This window comes from Oncorhynchus gorbuscha, linkage group LG22 (genome assembly GCF_021184085.1).
Source record: "Oncorhynchus gorbuscha isolate QuinsamMale2020 ecotype Even-year linkage group LG22, OgorEven_v1.0, whole genome shotgun sequence".
NCBI lineage: Eukaryota > Metazoa > Chordata > Actinopteri > Salmoniformes > Salmonidae > Oncorhynchus > Oncorhynchus gorbuscha.
Genome location: NC_060194.1, coordinates 43,225,919 through 43,240,528, shown reverse-complemented (window position 1 = coordinate 43,240,528; position 14,610 = coordinate 43,225,919). Strand labels below are relative to the sequence as shown.

Genomic DNA, 14,610 nt, shown 5'->3' with positions numbered 1-14,610 from the left:
TTGTTGTTGTTGTGTGTATGAAACATTTCTGGTATCTTTTATTTCAGCTCATGAAACACGGGACCCACACTTTATATGTTGCATGTATATTTTTGTTCAGTGTAATTGAATGTCCTTACAGTAATAGAATTTAAGTCTAGGAAACCCAGGAGACTTGTCCCCGGCTGACCCTGGCAAGCATGATCTCTCATCCAGGACTAGTAATGAACGTTATTTGTCCAATCAAACATTTTATTTCATGCATTCAGTCACCTCCTCGTGTAAGATATTCATACTTTCTATATCACTGAACCATTAACAATATATTGAATTAATTGTCTACTAATTGAATTACACCCCGACTAAAGTCGTAGCATTGCCAGAGCTGTTTGTATTAGTATTTAATTTGGGTCTCTGGTGACATGTCTTGTGGGGTATGAATGGGTGTCTGAGCTGTGTGCCAGTAGTTCAAACAGACAGCTCGGTGCATTCAACATGTCAATACCTCTCATAAATACAAGTAGTGATGAAGTTGATCTCTCCTTCACTTTCAGCCAGGAGAGATTGATATTAATATTAGCTCTCTATGTACATCCAAGGGCCTGTCAGGCTGCCCTGTTCTGAGCCAATTGCAATTTTCCTAAATCCCTTTTTGTGGCAACTGACTGAACATTAGTCCAAGTGCGACAAAACTAGGGCCCGTAGGACCTGCCTTGTTGATAGTGTTGTTAAGAAGGCAGAGCAGTGCTTTATTATGGACAGACTTCTCCCCATCTCAGCTATTGTTGTATCAATATGTTTTGACCATGACAGTTTACAATCCAGGGTTACTCCAAGCAGTTTAGACACCTCAACTTGTTCAATTTTCACATTATTTATTACAAGATTTAGTTGAGGTTTAGGGTTTGAGATCAACCGTAAACATACAGCATCGGGAGAGTTGTCATAAATATACATTTCTTTACCAAAACATGACATTGCAGTGGTCAGGCATAGGGATACACATTTCACATGATCCTGTGTGTTTCTCCATGCTGGATGTTCTGTTTTGAACTTCTGACATAAGAGAACATCTCCGGTGAAGTCCTTAGGCTCATTAAGGTGAGGGTTGATCTTTGTGACACTTAGCTTCCTCAGCTTTAGGCCAACCAGCTGGCTGCAGGGAAACCCATAGCAGGGGCCACAAAGAGATAGGCCTTAGGAGCAATATAGGACCAGCCCATTCCACCTTTGACAAGGTACCAGGGCTGGGAGGCCATACCTGGGTTACTATGGTGAAATTACATTATTACATGCCACCTGACTGTGTTGGGACGGCATTGGTGGTCTAGATAAGTATATAGATTGTTATTCAAATATATGCATTGTTATTAAAATATATGAACTGTTATTTGCTTAGTTAGTAGTTAGTATTTACATTGCTACTTACTTACATAGATAGTTATGATCCCAAATATAAATTACTGATGCTAAATATAACCTAATGATGCTAATTTAACACTGACTTATTTCATCTCAACTCAGGAAATGTAGTTAACAAAGCTAGGTAATAATATTCCATACAATAAAATACAAGCTCATACGACTTCACATGTCACATTAGCGAGGTAACTCTGGTTATTTAAAAACATAACTATGTACATACGCGTACAATAAGGTAAAGGGTGGCTACTTTGAAGAATCTAAAATGTTAAATATATTTTGATTTGTTTAACACTTTTTTTGGTTACTACATGATTCCATATGTGTTATTTCATAGTTTTTGATGTCTTCACCCTAGTTTTTCATAGTTTTGATGTCTTCACCCTAGTTTTTCATAGTTTTGACTCACCCTTGAATGAGTAGGTGTGTTCAAACCTTTGACTGGTACTGTATAAAAAAAGCAACAAAAACATTTCATTTTATGTTTAAATTACTCTTGCCTTTGCCGTATTCGATATAATATATCATCATTAGTGTGGCAGTAAATGCAAGCAGGCATTGCTCATTTTCTCATATATCCTAACATTCTTTTCAAAATGCACAAGTACTCAAACAAGGGCCGAGCAACTCTATCCTGGTTGTGTTCAAACAAACCAGCCTGGCTAGAGGAGAACAAAGCCAATTTATACAAACCATAATGGAAGCAAGCCATATCAGGGTTCAGAAAAGCTGTGCCAAAATGAAGAGCCTACCTTTGGATTAGAGTGTGAGAAGTGATAGAGAGGTGTCATGTTTCTAAAACATGTATAATGTCACTTTGGTGCCATGAATTTAAGATAATTCAGTTCATTACCGATGTTAACTTAACACTGACTTGTGTCGTGGTAAGTGAGCTATTAACTCTAGGTAACACAATATTCCATACGTTGTTTTAAGCTTTTAAAGCTTAAAATTTTACATCAATGGGGTATCTATTTTTAAGTTGAAACGGCTAACCTTAGACTTAATTTATTCCAGGTTCCATTAAAATTAGTATATTTATATAGTGTTTACATGACACGGGCCGTACTCAAGAGTATAATCATTTTCAAGGAAATATACAATTATAAATGCACATGTATCCATAGTCATTGTTCATTACACAGCTTTCTTTTCATAATCCACAAGCGCTAAAACAAGGGTTTATTAGAATACATTTGCTTCATGTCTTTCCTGTGCAGGCCAGTTTGTGTCCAGCCAAAGCATACTACATCGCTGTATATCTCTGTATATTCTCTCATATATTGTGTGTAATGAAGGGATTACAAGAACCATTATCTTTTAAACAATAGATTTTCTGAAAGAAAGTTTTGTCAAAGCCTTCATTAGCCGAGGCCTCCCTCTGTGGTCTGAATACAGGCCACATTTTACAGCAATTACTTGACCAGAAAACAACTGCCAATCATTCTTAAAGGGGAAGGATTCCAATTAATAAACCTCTTAAATACTCTGGTTTCCCTCAGTATCTAGTGAACAGTCAAACAGACAGTGGCTATAGCCAGAGGGGAGGAACTCCATTGAGTGTTCCTACTTAGTAGTTATCGTTGAAGACTTTGAAGGACTTTATCCGGGGAAGTTGGGAGGAGCAGGTGCACAGCTAACAGAACTCCCATCCGCTGTCATTTGCAACTTGTCGGACAGAGGAGCCACAACTCTACGGCTCAGCATTGAAAGAGGATGTGTGTAGTATAACTAAGCTACCTGTATAGAGGTAAGTACATTTATAAATGTCGCTAGTGATTATTGCTGTTTATTTTGAGTTGATAGTACTATTACTATTTAGTTACAACTACTTGTTGTTAAAGATACCATTATTGTTAAGATATTTCTTAATTTTATTTCATTGCCTCATGTTTTTCCAATTTCATAAGGAGTACTTTATCTGAATGCATATATTGTGGAGTGGCAGGTAGCCTAGTGGTTAGAGCGTTGGGCCAGTAACTGAAAGGTTCGCTAGATTGAATCCCCGTGCTGACAAGGTACAAATCTGTCGTTCTGCCCCTGAACAAAGGCAGTTAACCCACTGTTCCTAGGCCGTCATTGTAAATAAGAATTTGTTCTTAACTGACTTGCCTAGTTAAATAAAAAATTGCTTGTCCTACAATCTTTAAAAACGATCAAATACATTTTTAGGGTGGAATTAATTATCATATTTATTCATAGACCCAAATATCAAATAAAATGTATGATGTAATCTTGTCATTTTATATCCGTTTTGCTGATAAATGTAGTTAGCCCGAGTGGCACAGAGGTCTAAGGCTGCATCTCAGTGCTAGAGGCATTGCCACAGACCCTGGATCGATTACGGGCAATATCACAACCGACCGTGTTCAGGAGTCCCATAAGGCGGCGCACAATTGGCCCAGCGCCGTCCAGGTTAGTGGAGGGTTTGGCTGGGGTAGGCCATCATTGTAAAATAAAAATTTGTTCTTAACAGACTTGCCTTGTTAAAAATAAGATTATTTTAAAAAAACCTGTTCATCATTTCAGATCATATTTCTTTAACTAACCAGAAAATGTGTATTGTTTTTAAACATATTTATTTAAAGAAATGACATATTTTAATATATGCTTTTTCATTTAAAAAAAACAACAATTCTTTACTGATGCATGAGTCAGATTTTGACCTTTAAGTAAAAATATTCTGCTGAAAAATAACTTTTGCATGAAAACAATACAGAAAAAGTTCAGGTTTGGTTTGTTTCAGTCATGCATGTATCATAAAGAATAAGGAATTTCAGATGTGAATTAAGCATATCAACGACAAATATATCCACAGTTTTCCAATTAAATCATTGCATTTGCACAATACTAACAAGTGGCATATATGCACATTCACAAACAAACTGACAGTTCAGTAAGTAGTGTGTTGATGATACCAACATGTCTAACTCTCCAAACTCTGTTTTGCAGACTGACAGGAAATCCAAGGACACGATCTGCTCTGGCTTTCTCTCTCTTGATATAATCCCTATGTGACAAATGACAACCTGTAGTGCTGTCTGTCACGTGTCCAACTATATCTGAGGGTGGCCCCTCAGCAGTAGGAAGAGGTCCTCTGGATACATTTGTCGATGGATACCTTGGGAATGGTGGGCGACGGCTGCCTGTCACCAGACAACTACCATGACATGCTGAAGGGAGGGGGGTCTAGCGGAGGAGGCCGGGTCCACAGCATCGATGTGATCTTGGGCTTCAGTAAGGACCAGGACCCTCTGCTGCTTCCTGTGGGGGACGTGGGGGCCCATAATGTGGCCACTGAAGGCCTGGAGGACCACCAGGGGAAGCAGGTCAAGTCAGACCCATACGGACAGCTGGCCAGCCTGGGGGACAGCACACAGCACTCTGACTTCCACGGTCAGTATACTGGTTTTAATTGAATGATTGCATTTATTACATAATTGAATTCACATATTCAGAGACTTATGTCAATTTTCGTTGACGTGATAATGATGTGATATTGACGTGATATTGATGTGATAATGATGTGATATTGACGTGATAATGATGTGATATTGACGTGATAATGATGTGATAGTGATGTGATAATGATGTGATATTGATGTGATAATGATGTGATATTGACGTGATAATGATGTGATATTGACGTGATAATGATGTGATATTGACGTGATATTGATGTGATATTGACGTGATAATGATGTGATATTGACGTGATATTGATGTGATATTGATGTGATAATGATGTGATAATGATGTGATATTGATGTGATAATGATGTGATATTGACATGATATTGATGTGATATTGATGTGATAATGATGTGATAATGGTGTGATAATGGTTTGATAGTGACCTGATATTGGCGTGATAATGATGTGATAATGGTGTAATAATGGTGTGATACTGGTGTGATATTGATGTGATAATGATGTGATAATGATGTGATAATGGTGTAATAATGGTGTGATACTGGTGTGATAATGGTGTGATAATGATGTGATATTGATGTGATATTGATGTGATATTGATGTGATAATGGTGTGATAATGGTTTGATATTGACCTGATAATGATGTGATAATGGTGTAATAATGGTTTGATACTGGTGTGATATTGATGTGATAATGATGTGATAATGATGTGATAATGGTGTAATAATGGTGTGATACTGGTGTGATAATAATGGTGTGATATTGATGTGATAATGATGTGATATTGATGTGATAATGATGTGGAAATGATGTGATATTGATGTGATAATGGTGTGATAATGATGTGATATTGACGTGATATTGATGTGATATTGATATGATATAGATGTGATATTGATGCGATAATGATGTGATATTGATGTGATAATGGTGTGATATTGATGTGATAATGATGTGATATTGACGTGATAATGGTGTGATATTGATGTGATAATGATGTGATAATGATGTGATATTGATGTGACATCTGACGTGTCACGAGAGACAAACTATAACAGCACAAGGACAATGGCATGGGGGGGGTTAATGGGGAATATATGTTGGTCACAGATTGGACAACAATAGTTGGACCAGTAAAGACGTTCCCTTTTCTCCAGTCGAAGGAATAGCCATAATGTTTGCTTAGATAACCTCATACAGGAGGAAAGGCAAAGTCCAGGGACAGTTGAAAGCACACTGTGGTAACCTCATCCAGGAGGAAAGACAGGGACAGTTGAAAGCACACTGTGGTAACCTCATCCAGGAGGAAAGTCCAGGGACAGTTGAAAGCACACTGTGGTAACCTCATCCAGGAGGAAAGACAGGGACAGTTGAAAGGGGTACATCCAGGATGAAAGTTTGAAAGCACACTGTGGTAACCTCATCCAGGAGGAAAGGCAGGGACAGTTGAAAGCACACTGTGGTAACCTCATCCAGGAGGAAAGGCAGGGACAGTTGAAAGCACACTGTGGTAACCTCATCCAGGAGGAAAGGCAGGGACAGTTGAAAGCACACTGTGGTAACCTCATCCAGGATGAAAGACAGGGACAGTTGAAAGCACACTGTGGTAACCTCATCCAGGATGAAAGTCCAGGGACAGTTGAAAGCACACTGTGGTAACCTCATCCAGGATGAAAGACAGGGACAGTTGAAAGCACACTGTGGTAACCTCATCCAGGATGAAAGACAGGGACAGTTGAAAGCACACTGTGGTGACCTCATCCAGGAGGAAAGGCAGGGACAGTTGAAAGCACACTGTGGTAACCTCATCCAGGATGAAAGACAGGGACAGTTGAAAGCACACTGTGGTAACCTCATCCAGGATGAAAGTACAGGGACAGTTGAAAGCACACTGTGGTAACCTCATCCAGGATGAAAGACAGGGACAGTTGAAAGCACACTGTGGTAACCTCATCCAGGAGGAAAGGCAGGGACAGTTGAAAGCACACTGTGGTAACCTCATCCAGGAGGAAAGACAGGGACAGTTGAAAGCACACTGTGGTAACCTCATCCAGGAGGAAAGGCAGGGACAGTTGAAAGCACACTGTGGTAACCTCATCCAGGAGGAAAGGCAGGGACAGTTGAAAGCACACTTTGCTCAGGTTCTTACTTTTGGCAAAGATTCAGAGAATAGAACACTACAGTACAACTACAATGCTGGACTTTACATTTCTAGCTACTTTTATACTTGTTGTACTGATTATTTCTCCCAGAACAATACTGGCATGCCATAACAATTATCTATCACATTAACATTACAGCATAGTGAATTAAGGAGACCACTTTTGCTGTCTTCCTCGCACGCTTGTTACCAAGCCAATGATCTGATGATAATCTCAATTGAGCCTCAATTGATTTGGATTAATGAATTAACAAACTCTGATGGGATCTACCATCCGTCAACCACGTGAAGTGGGGTTTCAACCTCACCCTGTTTTCTGACAAAATTAGATCTGGTACTTGGGTGAGTGGAGAAGCCAAGTAAAGTCTCTGTGTAGATTAGAACTGGCCAGCCTAGGGCACACGTGGACACTCAGGTTTAACAGGTGGCATCTGTCCTCATGGGATTACTGGGCCTGAGGAATGCAGTGAAGACAATATGACATCACCCACTGAGAGAGAAGAGGCCTGCAGCTTGCATTGCCTTTAGGCTCTGTTGCAATATACAGTTGAAGTCGAAAGTTTACATACACTTAGGTTGGAGTCATTAAAACTCGTTTTTCAACCCCTCCACACATTTATTGTAAACAAACTATAGTTATGGCAAGTCGGTTAGGACATCTACTTTGTGCATGACACAAGTATTTTTCCAACAATTGTTTACAGACAAATGATTTCACTTACAATTCACTGTATCACAATTCCAGTGGGTCGGAAGTACACATACACCAAGTTGACTGTGCCTTTAACCTCTTGGAACTCTAGGGGGCAGTATTTTCATTTTTGGGAAAAAAAACATTCCCATTTTAAACGGGATATTTTGTCAGGACAAGATGCTAGAATATGCATATAATTGAGCTTTCGATAGAAAACACTCTAACGTTTCCAAAACTGTAAAGATATTGTCTGTGAGTATAACAGAACTGATGTTGCTAGCGAAAGCCTGAGAAAAATCCAATCCGGAAGTGCCCCAGGTTTTGAAAGCGCTGCGTTCCAATGACTCCCTATCTGGCTGTGAATGTACCATCAACAAGCTGACACTCTCTACGTATTCCCCAAGGTGTCTACAGCAACCTTGGCGTGATCCTGGACAACACCCTGTCGTTCTCAACTAACATCAAGGCGGTGGCCCGTTCCTGTAGGTTCATGCTCTACAACATCCGCAGAGTACGACCCTGCCTCACACAGGAAGCGGCGCAGGTCCTAATCCAGGCACTTGTCATCTCCCGTCTGGATTACTGCAACTCGCTGTTGGCTGGGCTCCCTGCCTGTGCCATTAAACCCCTTCAACTCATCCAGAACGCCGCAGCCCGTCTGGTGTTCAACCTTCCCAAGTTCTCTCACGTCACCCCGCTCCTCCGTTCTCTCCACTGGCTTCCAGTTGAAGCTCGCATCCGCTACAAGACCATGGTGCTTGCCTACGGAGCTGTGAGGGGAACGGCACCTCAGTACCTCCAGGCTCTGATCAGGCCCTACACCCAAACAAGGGCACTGCGTTCATCCACCTCTGGCCTGCTCGCCTCCCAACCACTGAGGAAGTACAGCTCCCGCTCAGCCCAGTCAAAACTGTTCGCTGCCCTGGCCCCCCAATGGTGGAACAAACTCCCTCACGACGCCAGGACAGCGGAGTCAATCACCACCTTCCGGAGACACCTGAAACCCCACCTCTTTAAGGAATACCTAGGATAGGTTAAGTAATCCCTCTCACCCCACCCCCCCTAAGTTTTAGATGCACTATTGTTAAGTGACTGTCCCACTGGATGTCATAAGGTGAATGCACCAATTTGTAAGTCGCTCTGGATAAGAGCGTCTGCTAAATGACTTAAATGTAAATGTAAATTGTGACGTAGCTTTACGCATTTCTGTTGAAGAATAGCCGTATGCAGGAACATTGCGTAAGTGGTCACATGGTGACTCCGAGAGAGATTCTCACATAAAGTACAGAGGAAGCCATTACTCCAATCGATACTAGAGAAAAAGGAATTGTCCCGACGGATATATTATTGAATAGATATTAGAAAAACACCTTGAGGATGGATTCTAAACAACGTTTGGCATGTTTCTGTCGATATTATGGAGCTAGTTTGGAATATTTTTCAGCGTTGTGGTGACCACAATTTCCGGGCGATTTCTCAGCCAAACGTGAAGAATAAACGGAGCTGTTTCGCCTACAAAAATGATCTTTTGGGAAAAAAATTAACATTGGCTATCTACCTGGGAGTCTCGTGAGTGAAAACATCCGAAGTTCATCAAAGGTAAACGATTTAATTTGATTGCTTTTCTGATTTCCGTGACAAGGTTGCCTGCTGCTAGCAAGGCATAATGCTATGCTAGGCTTACACAAATGCTTAAATGCTTAAACTTACACAAATGCTTGTCTAGCGTCGGCTGTAAAGCATATTTTGAAAATCTGAGATGACAGGGTGATTAACAAAAGGCTAAGCTGTGTCTCAATATATTTCATTTGTGATTTTCATGAATAGGAATATTTTCTAGGAATATTTATGTCCGCTTCGTTATGCTAATTAGTTTGAGGCGATGATTACGCTCCCGCATGCGGGTTTGGGAAAACAGCTTGGAAAATTCCAGAAAATGATGTCATGGCTTTAGAAGCTTCTGATAGGCTATTTGACATCATTTGAGTCAATTGGAGGTGTACCTGTGGATGTATTTCAAGGCCTACCTTCAAACTCAGCACCTCTTTGCTTCACATCATGGCAAAATCAAAAGAAATCAGCCAAGACCTCGTTAAAAAATTGTAGACCACCACAAGTCTGGTTCATCCTTGGGAACAATTTCCAAAAGCCTGAAGGTACCACATTCATCTGTACAAACAATAGTACGCAGGTATAAACACCATGGGACCATGGAGCTGTCGCACCGCTCAGGAAGGAGACGCGTTCTGTTTCCTAAAGATGAACGTACTTTGGTGAGAAAAGTGCAAATCAATCCAAGAACAACAGCGAAGGGCCTTATGAAGATGCTGGATCTATATCCACAGTAAAGCGAGTCCTTAATCAACATAACCTAAAATGCCGCTCAGCAGGGAAGAGGCCACTGCTCCAAAACTGCCATAAAAAAGCCAGACTACGGTTTGCAACTGCACATGGGGGCAAAGATCGTACATTTTGGAGAAATGTCCTCTGGTCTGATGAAACAAAAATAGAACTGTTTGGATATAATGACCATCGTTATGTTTGGAGTAAAAAGGGGGAGGCTTGCAAGCCGAAGAACACCATCCTAACCGTGAAACGTGTGTGAGCAAGGAGGCCTACAAACCTGACTCAGTTACACCAGCTCTGTCAGGAGGGATGGGCCATAATTCACCCAACTTATTGTGGGAAGCTTGTGGAAGGCTACCCAAAATGTTTGACCCAAGTTAAACAATTTAAAGGCATTGCTACCAAATACTATTTGAGTGTATGTAACCTTCTGACCCACTGGGAATGTGATGGAAGAAATAAAAATTAAATAAATCATTCTCTCTACTATTATTCTGACATTTCACATTCTTAAAATAAAGTGGTGATCCTAACTTTTACTAGGATTAAATGTCAGGAATTGTGAAAAACTGAGTTAAAATGTATTTGGCTAAGGTGTATGTAAACTTCCGACTTCAACTGTATATCTTAAGTAGCATGCTAGTGCTGAAATACACAGTATATTCAATACCTTACACCATTTACACTAAATGGAAACAAAATAGCATATAGTCCACCTTTCTAACCATGTTAAAGAGAGGCCGTTCTTTAAACATGGAATGTTAGCCATGTGGAAGACCACGTTTGGTACAGTAAGTAGAACTGGCACTGCCGGATTAACAGAAAGGCTCATGACAAACATCCTTTTCTACTGTTTATCTGCAGAGTCAGGCCTTTTCTCCAGTGATAAGTGTGATGGGGACCTGGGGGACCTCCAGAAGGGGTTGGACAGCGACAGGGGGAAGTCACCTGAGCCACCAGAGGAAGACCACCCCAGGAAGAAGCACCGGCGTAACCGCACCACCTTCACCACCTACCAACTCCATGAGCTGGAGCGGGCCTTTGAGAAGTCCCACTACCCTGACGTCTACAGCAGAGAAGAGCTGGCCATGAAGGTTAACCTCCCAGAGGTTCGCGTACAGGTATGGCACATCCGGCTAACTACTACTACCAGTACCAATTAACTACTACTACCAGTACCAATTAACTACTAAATGAATAATTGTTTATTGTCAGCAAGTTGGATAGGTCGCAGTCAAACTTAGATACATAATGTACCAGTCTGAAATGAGCTCTAATGGGGCAGTCCCGTTAGTTCTCTTGTATACTGCAGACAAGTCATATTTGAATGATTTAGCTTATTCATCATTAATTCATCATTAACATCTGCTTCATTCATTTGACCAATACTGGGTCATGCATGTGACAGACCAATAACTCACCAGGCTTCTTCTTTCTAAGCTGAGACCTAGAAACTGAGATATCTTTCGTTCTCAAAACAAGGGTCTGGGCGTACTGCCAAATTGCAGATACTGATATTGAGGGTTTGTTCAATCACGCATGAACACAGAAATTGGTTATTAGAAAAGCACAAACAGAACACAGAAATTAATGAAATAGAAAAGCACCTACATCAATTTTTCCATCACAGTTGTCACATAAATGTCACGCCCTGGCCTTAGTATTTTGTGTTTTCTTTATTATTGTGGTTAGGCCAGGGTGTGACATGGGTGATTATGTGTTTGTCTTGTCTAGGGGTTTTGTAGATTGATGGGGGTGTGTTCAGTGTAGTATTCTAGGTAAGTCTATGGTTGCCTAGAGTGGTTCTCAATCAGAGGCAGGTGTTTATCGTTGTCTCTGATTGGGAACCATATTTAGGCAGCCATATTCTTTGGGTATTTCGTGGGTGATTGTTTCCTGTCTCTGTGTTTTGCACCAGTTAGGACTGTTTTGTTTTTTCCACGTTTTGTATATGTATATTGGTCATGTTCTTATTAAAGATGTTCAACCATAACCACGCTGCATTTTGGTCCTTCTCTCCTTCCCAGGAAGAAAACCGTAACAATAAAAACCTGATGGATATTTCACCATAATTCCCTTACCAAAGTTTCCATCTGCACAGTTATTCCACTAAATTTGTGTTTGTACCTTTTTTTGTGGGAATTGTTAAAAGATGTCCTTGTGCTTAATTGTTAAAATTTACTTTTTCCACATTTTGATGTCCTTGTCAAAGTGCAATTACAAATTAATTTAAAAATCAAAAGTGACTTCAAAGATACTGTATCACACCAGTTTAATGACTGTGATAGGAGAAAATTGAGGATGGATCAACAACATTGTAGTTACTCCACAATACGAACCTAAACAACGGTGAAAAGAGTTGGGGTATACTAGTAATCGTTAAGATCTAGGGAGTTTTTTTCAGGATAAAAAATAACTGAAATGGAGCTAAGCACAGGCAAAATCCTAAAGAAAAACCTGGTTCAGTCTGCTTTCCACCAGACACTGGGATATGAATTCACCTTTCGGCAGGACAATGACCTACAATCTACACTGGAGTTGCTAACCATGAAGTCTGAGTGGCCGAGTTACAGTTTTGACTTAAATCTATTTATTTTGTATTTTCTCCCTAATATCGTGGTATCCATTTGGTAGTTACAGTCTTGTCACACAACAAAATGTGGAATAAGTTAAGATGTATGAATACTTTCTGAAGGCCCTGTATAGTTGTATGGTTTGTTAAACGTTGTTTGGCATGCCTTTTCAAGTTAAAGCGTAATTATGTTACCCTGGAGACTACCGTAGACTAATATTACTATATCTTGTCCGTGTTCAGGTATGGTTCCAGAACCGTCGGGCTAAGTGGAGACGTCAGGAAAAGATGGACTCCAGCTCCTTGAAGCTCCACGACTCCCCCATGTTGTCCTTCAACCGGCCGCCCATGCCCTCCAACATGGGACCCATGTCCAACCCATTACCCCTGGATCCCTGGCTGGCCTCGCCCATGTCCAGTGCCACCCCCATGCATACTATCCCTGGCTACAGGGCCCCAGGGCAGGGCCCTCACCTTCAGCCTGCCTACCCCAGCCACTCCCACAGCTTCCTCAACAGCCCCCCAGTACATGGTGTGGTGCACCAGGGGATGGTGCAAGGAATGCAAGGGAGGCAAAGCATGCAGTCAATGGCTCCGCCTCCCTACCAGTGTCACCCTAGCTTCAATGATAACTACCCTATGCATGAGGAAGTGGAACGTAGCTCCAGCATCACAGCGCTGAGGATGAAGGCTAAGGAGCACCTTCATTCCTTGGATAAAACCTGGCAGCACATGTGATCCATTGGAGAGGAGATGGTCTGAATGAAGACTGTCAACACATGATTGTAATCACAAAAACAACGATGTTCTGTATAAAGATGGTCTCTATTTTCCTGGATATCAATTGAATAGGGGGAGGCACACATCCAGATGGAGAGGATATGTGGCACCTTGTCAACTTTTTGAGTGACTTGTGAAAACAGAACTGATAAATCAATTTATCATCAAGCTTTGATGATCGATTTATACTCCGGATTCAATTGAACTCGCACTGTAGTGGTCTTGCGATGGCGGCTGGATTGTTGACCAATATGTCCCCCTATCAGTGGAAAGGGACAGGAGAGACATCTAATACTGCGGAATTCCATATTAGGGCCAGGAGTTTTCCTGACCATGTGAGCTGACTACAATAAGAAATTCTCCTGACCTAGATGAGGCAATATTATGACCTGACCAGAGAAATCTCCTGGCCTAGGTGAGGCCGTATGACCTGACCAGGGAAAACTCCTGGCCTAGATGAGGCAGTATGAGCTGAGACAGTGACTCCTAAAATGTTCTCAGAAGACTCAGTCCTGGCAGATCGAGGTTGAGTTGAGAAAATCCTCTATCTTGGGTAATCTGTCACGCCTGCTAATTTGGTCAGACAACCGTACCACTTAACACCTAATTAACAGTTTTTAAAGCGATTCACCTCGGGTTAACAATTGATGGACAGCTGCCCTCAGAGTCTCCCTGAAATCCCTTCGATCCTATTCAAGGCCTGATAGTCAGTCACATCCTTTCCTCCTTTCCTTTCCTAATTTCCTTTCCTCACCTTTCCTCCTTCTCTATTCCTCTCCCACTGTTTTACAGAGATGCTGCTAGATTGTTAGTTTCTGTTCATACACACACCACACTAGGATTTATACATTAGAGTGCCTGACAGACTACTACATGTGTGGTGGTGTACAGCGTTGGGGTTAACCTCTCTGGCACCAGTGGGACGGTAGCGTCCCACCTCGACAACAGCCAGTGAAATTGCAGGGCGCCAAATTCAAAACAACAGAAATCCCATAATTAAAATTCCTCAGACATACAAGTATTTTATACCATTTTAAAGATGAACTTGTTCTAAATCCAGCCACAGTGTCCGATTTCAAAAAGGCTTTACGACGAAAGCACACCAAACGATTATGTTAGATCAGCACATAGTCACAGAAAAACACAGCCATTTTTCCAGCCAAAGAGAGGAGTCACAAAAAGCAGAAATAAGAGAGACAATTAATCGCTAACCTTTGATGATC

General features: G+C 41.2%; 1 protein-coding gene across 1 annotated transcript; it reads left to right on the top strand.

The window, feature by feature from the left end:
* Positions 1-2,928: 2,928 nt before the first annotated feature.
* LOC124010107 (retinal homeobox protein Rx1-like) lies at positions 2,929-14,408 on the top strand. Its single transcript, XM_046322460.1, has 4 exons — positions 2,929-3,151; positions 4,354-4,797; positions 10,900-11,156; positions 12,851-14,408. Exons 2-4 carry the CDS (start codon positions 4,515-4,517, stop codon positions 13,343-13,345), a joined length of 1,035 nt encoding a protein of 344 aa, XP_046178416.1. The 5' UTR covers positions 2,929-3,151; positions 4,354-4,514; the 3' UTR covers positions 13,346-14,408.
* The last annotated feature ends 202 nt before the right edge of the window (positions 14,409-14,610 follow it).

Coding starts and splice junctions, on each gene's coding strand:
- LOC124010107 (XM_046322460.1), top strand. CDS start 4,515: ATGGATACCTTGGGAATGGTGGGCGACGGCTGCCTGTCACCAGACAAC. Junction 4,798..10,899: donor ACAGCACTCTGACTTCCACG/GTCAGTATACTG, acceptor GTTTATCTGCAG/AGTCAGGCCTTTTCTCCAGT. Junction 11,157..12,850: donor TCCCAGAGGTTCGCGTACAG/GTATGGCACATC, acceptor GTCCGTGTTCAG/GTATGGTTCCAGAACCGTCG.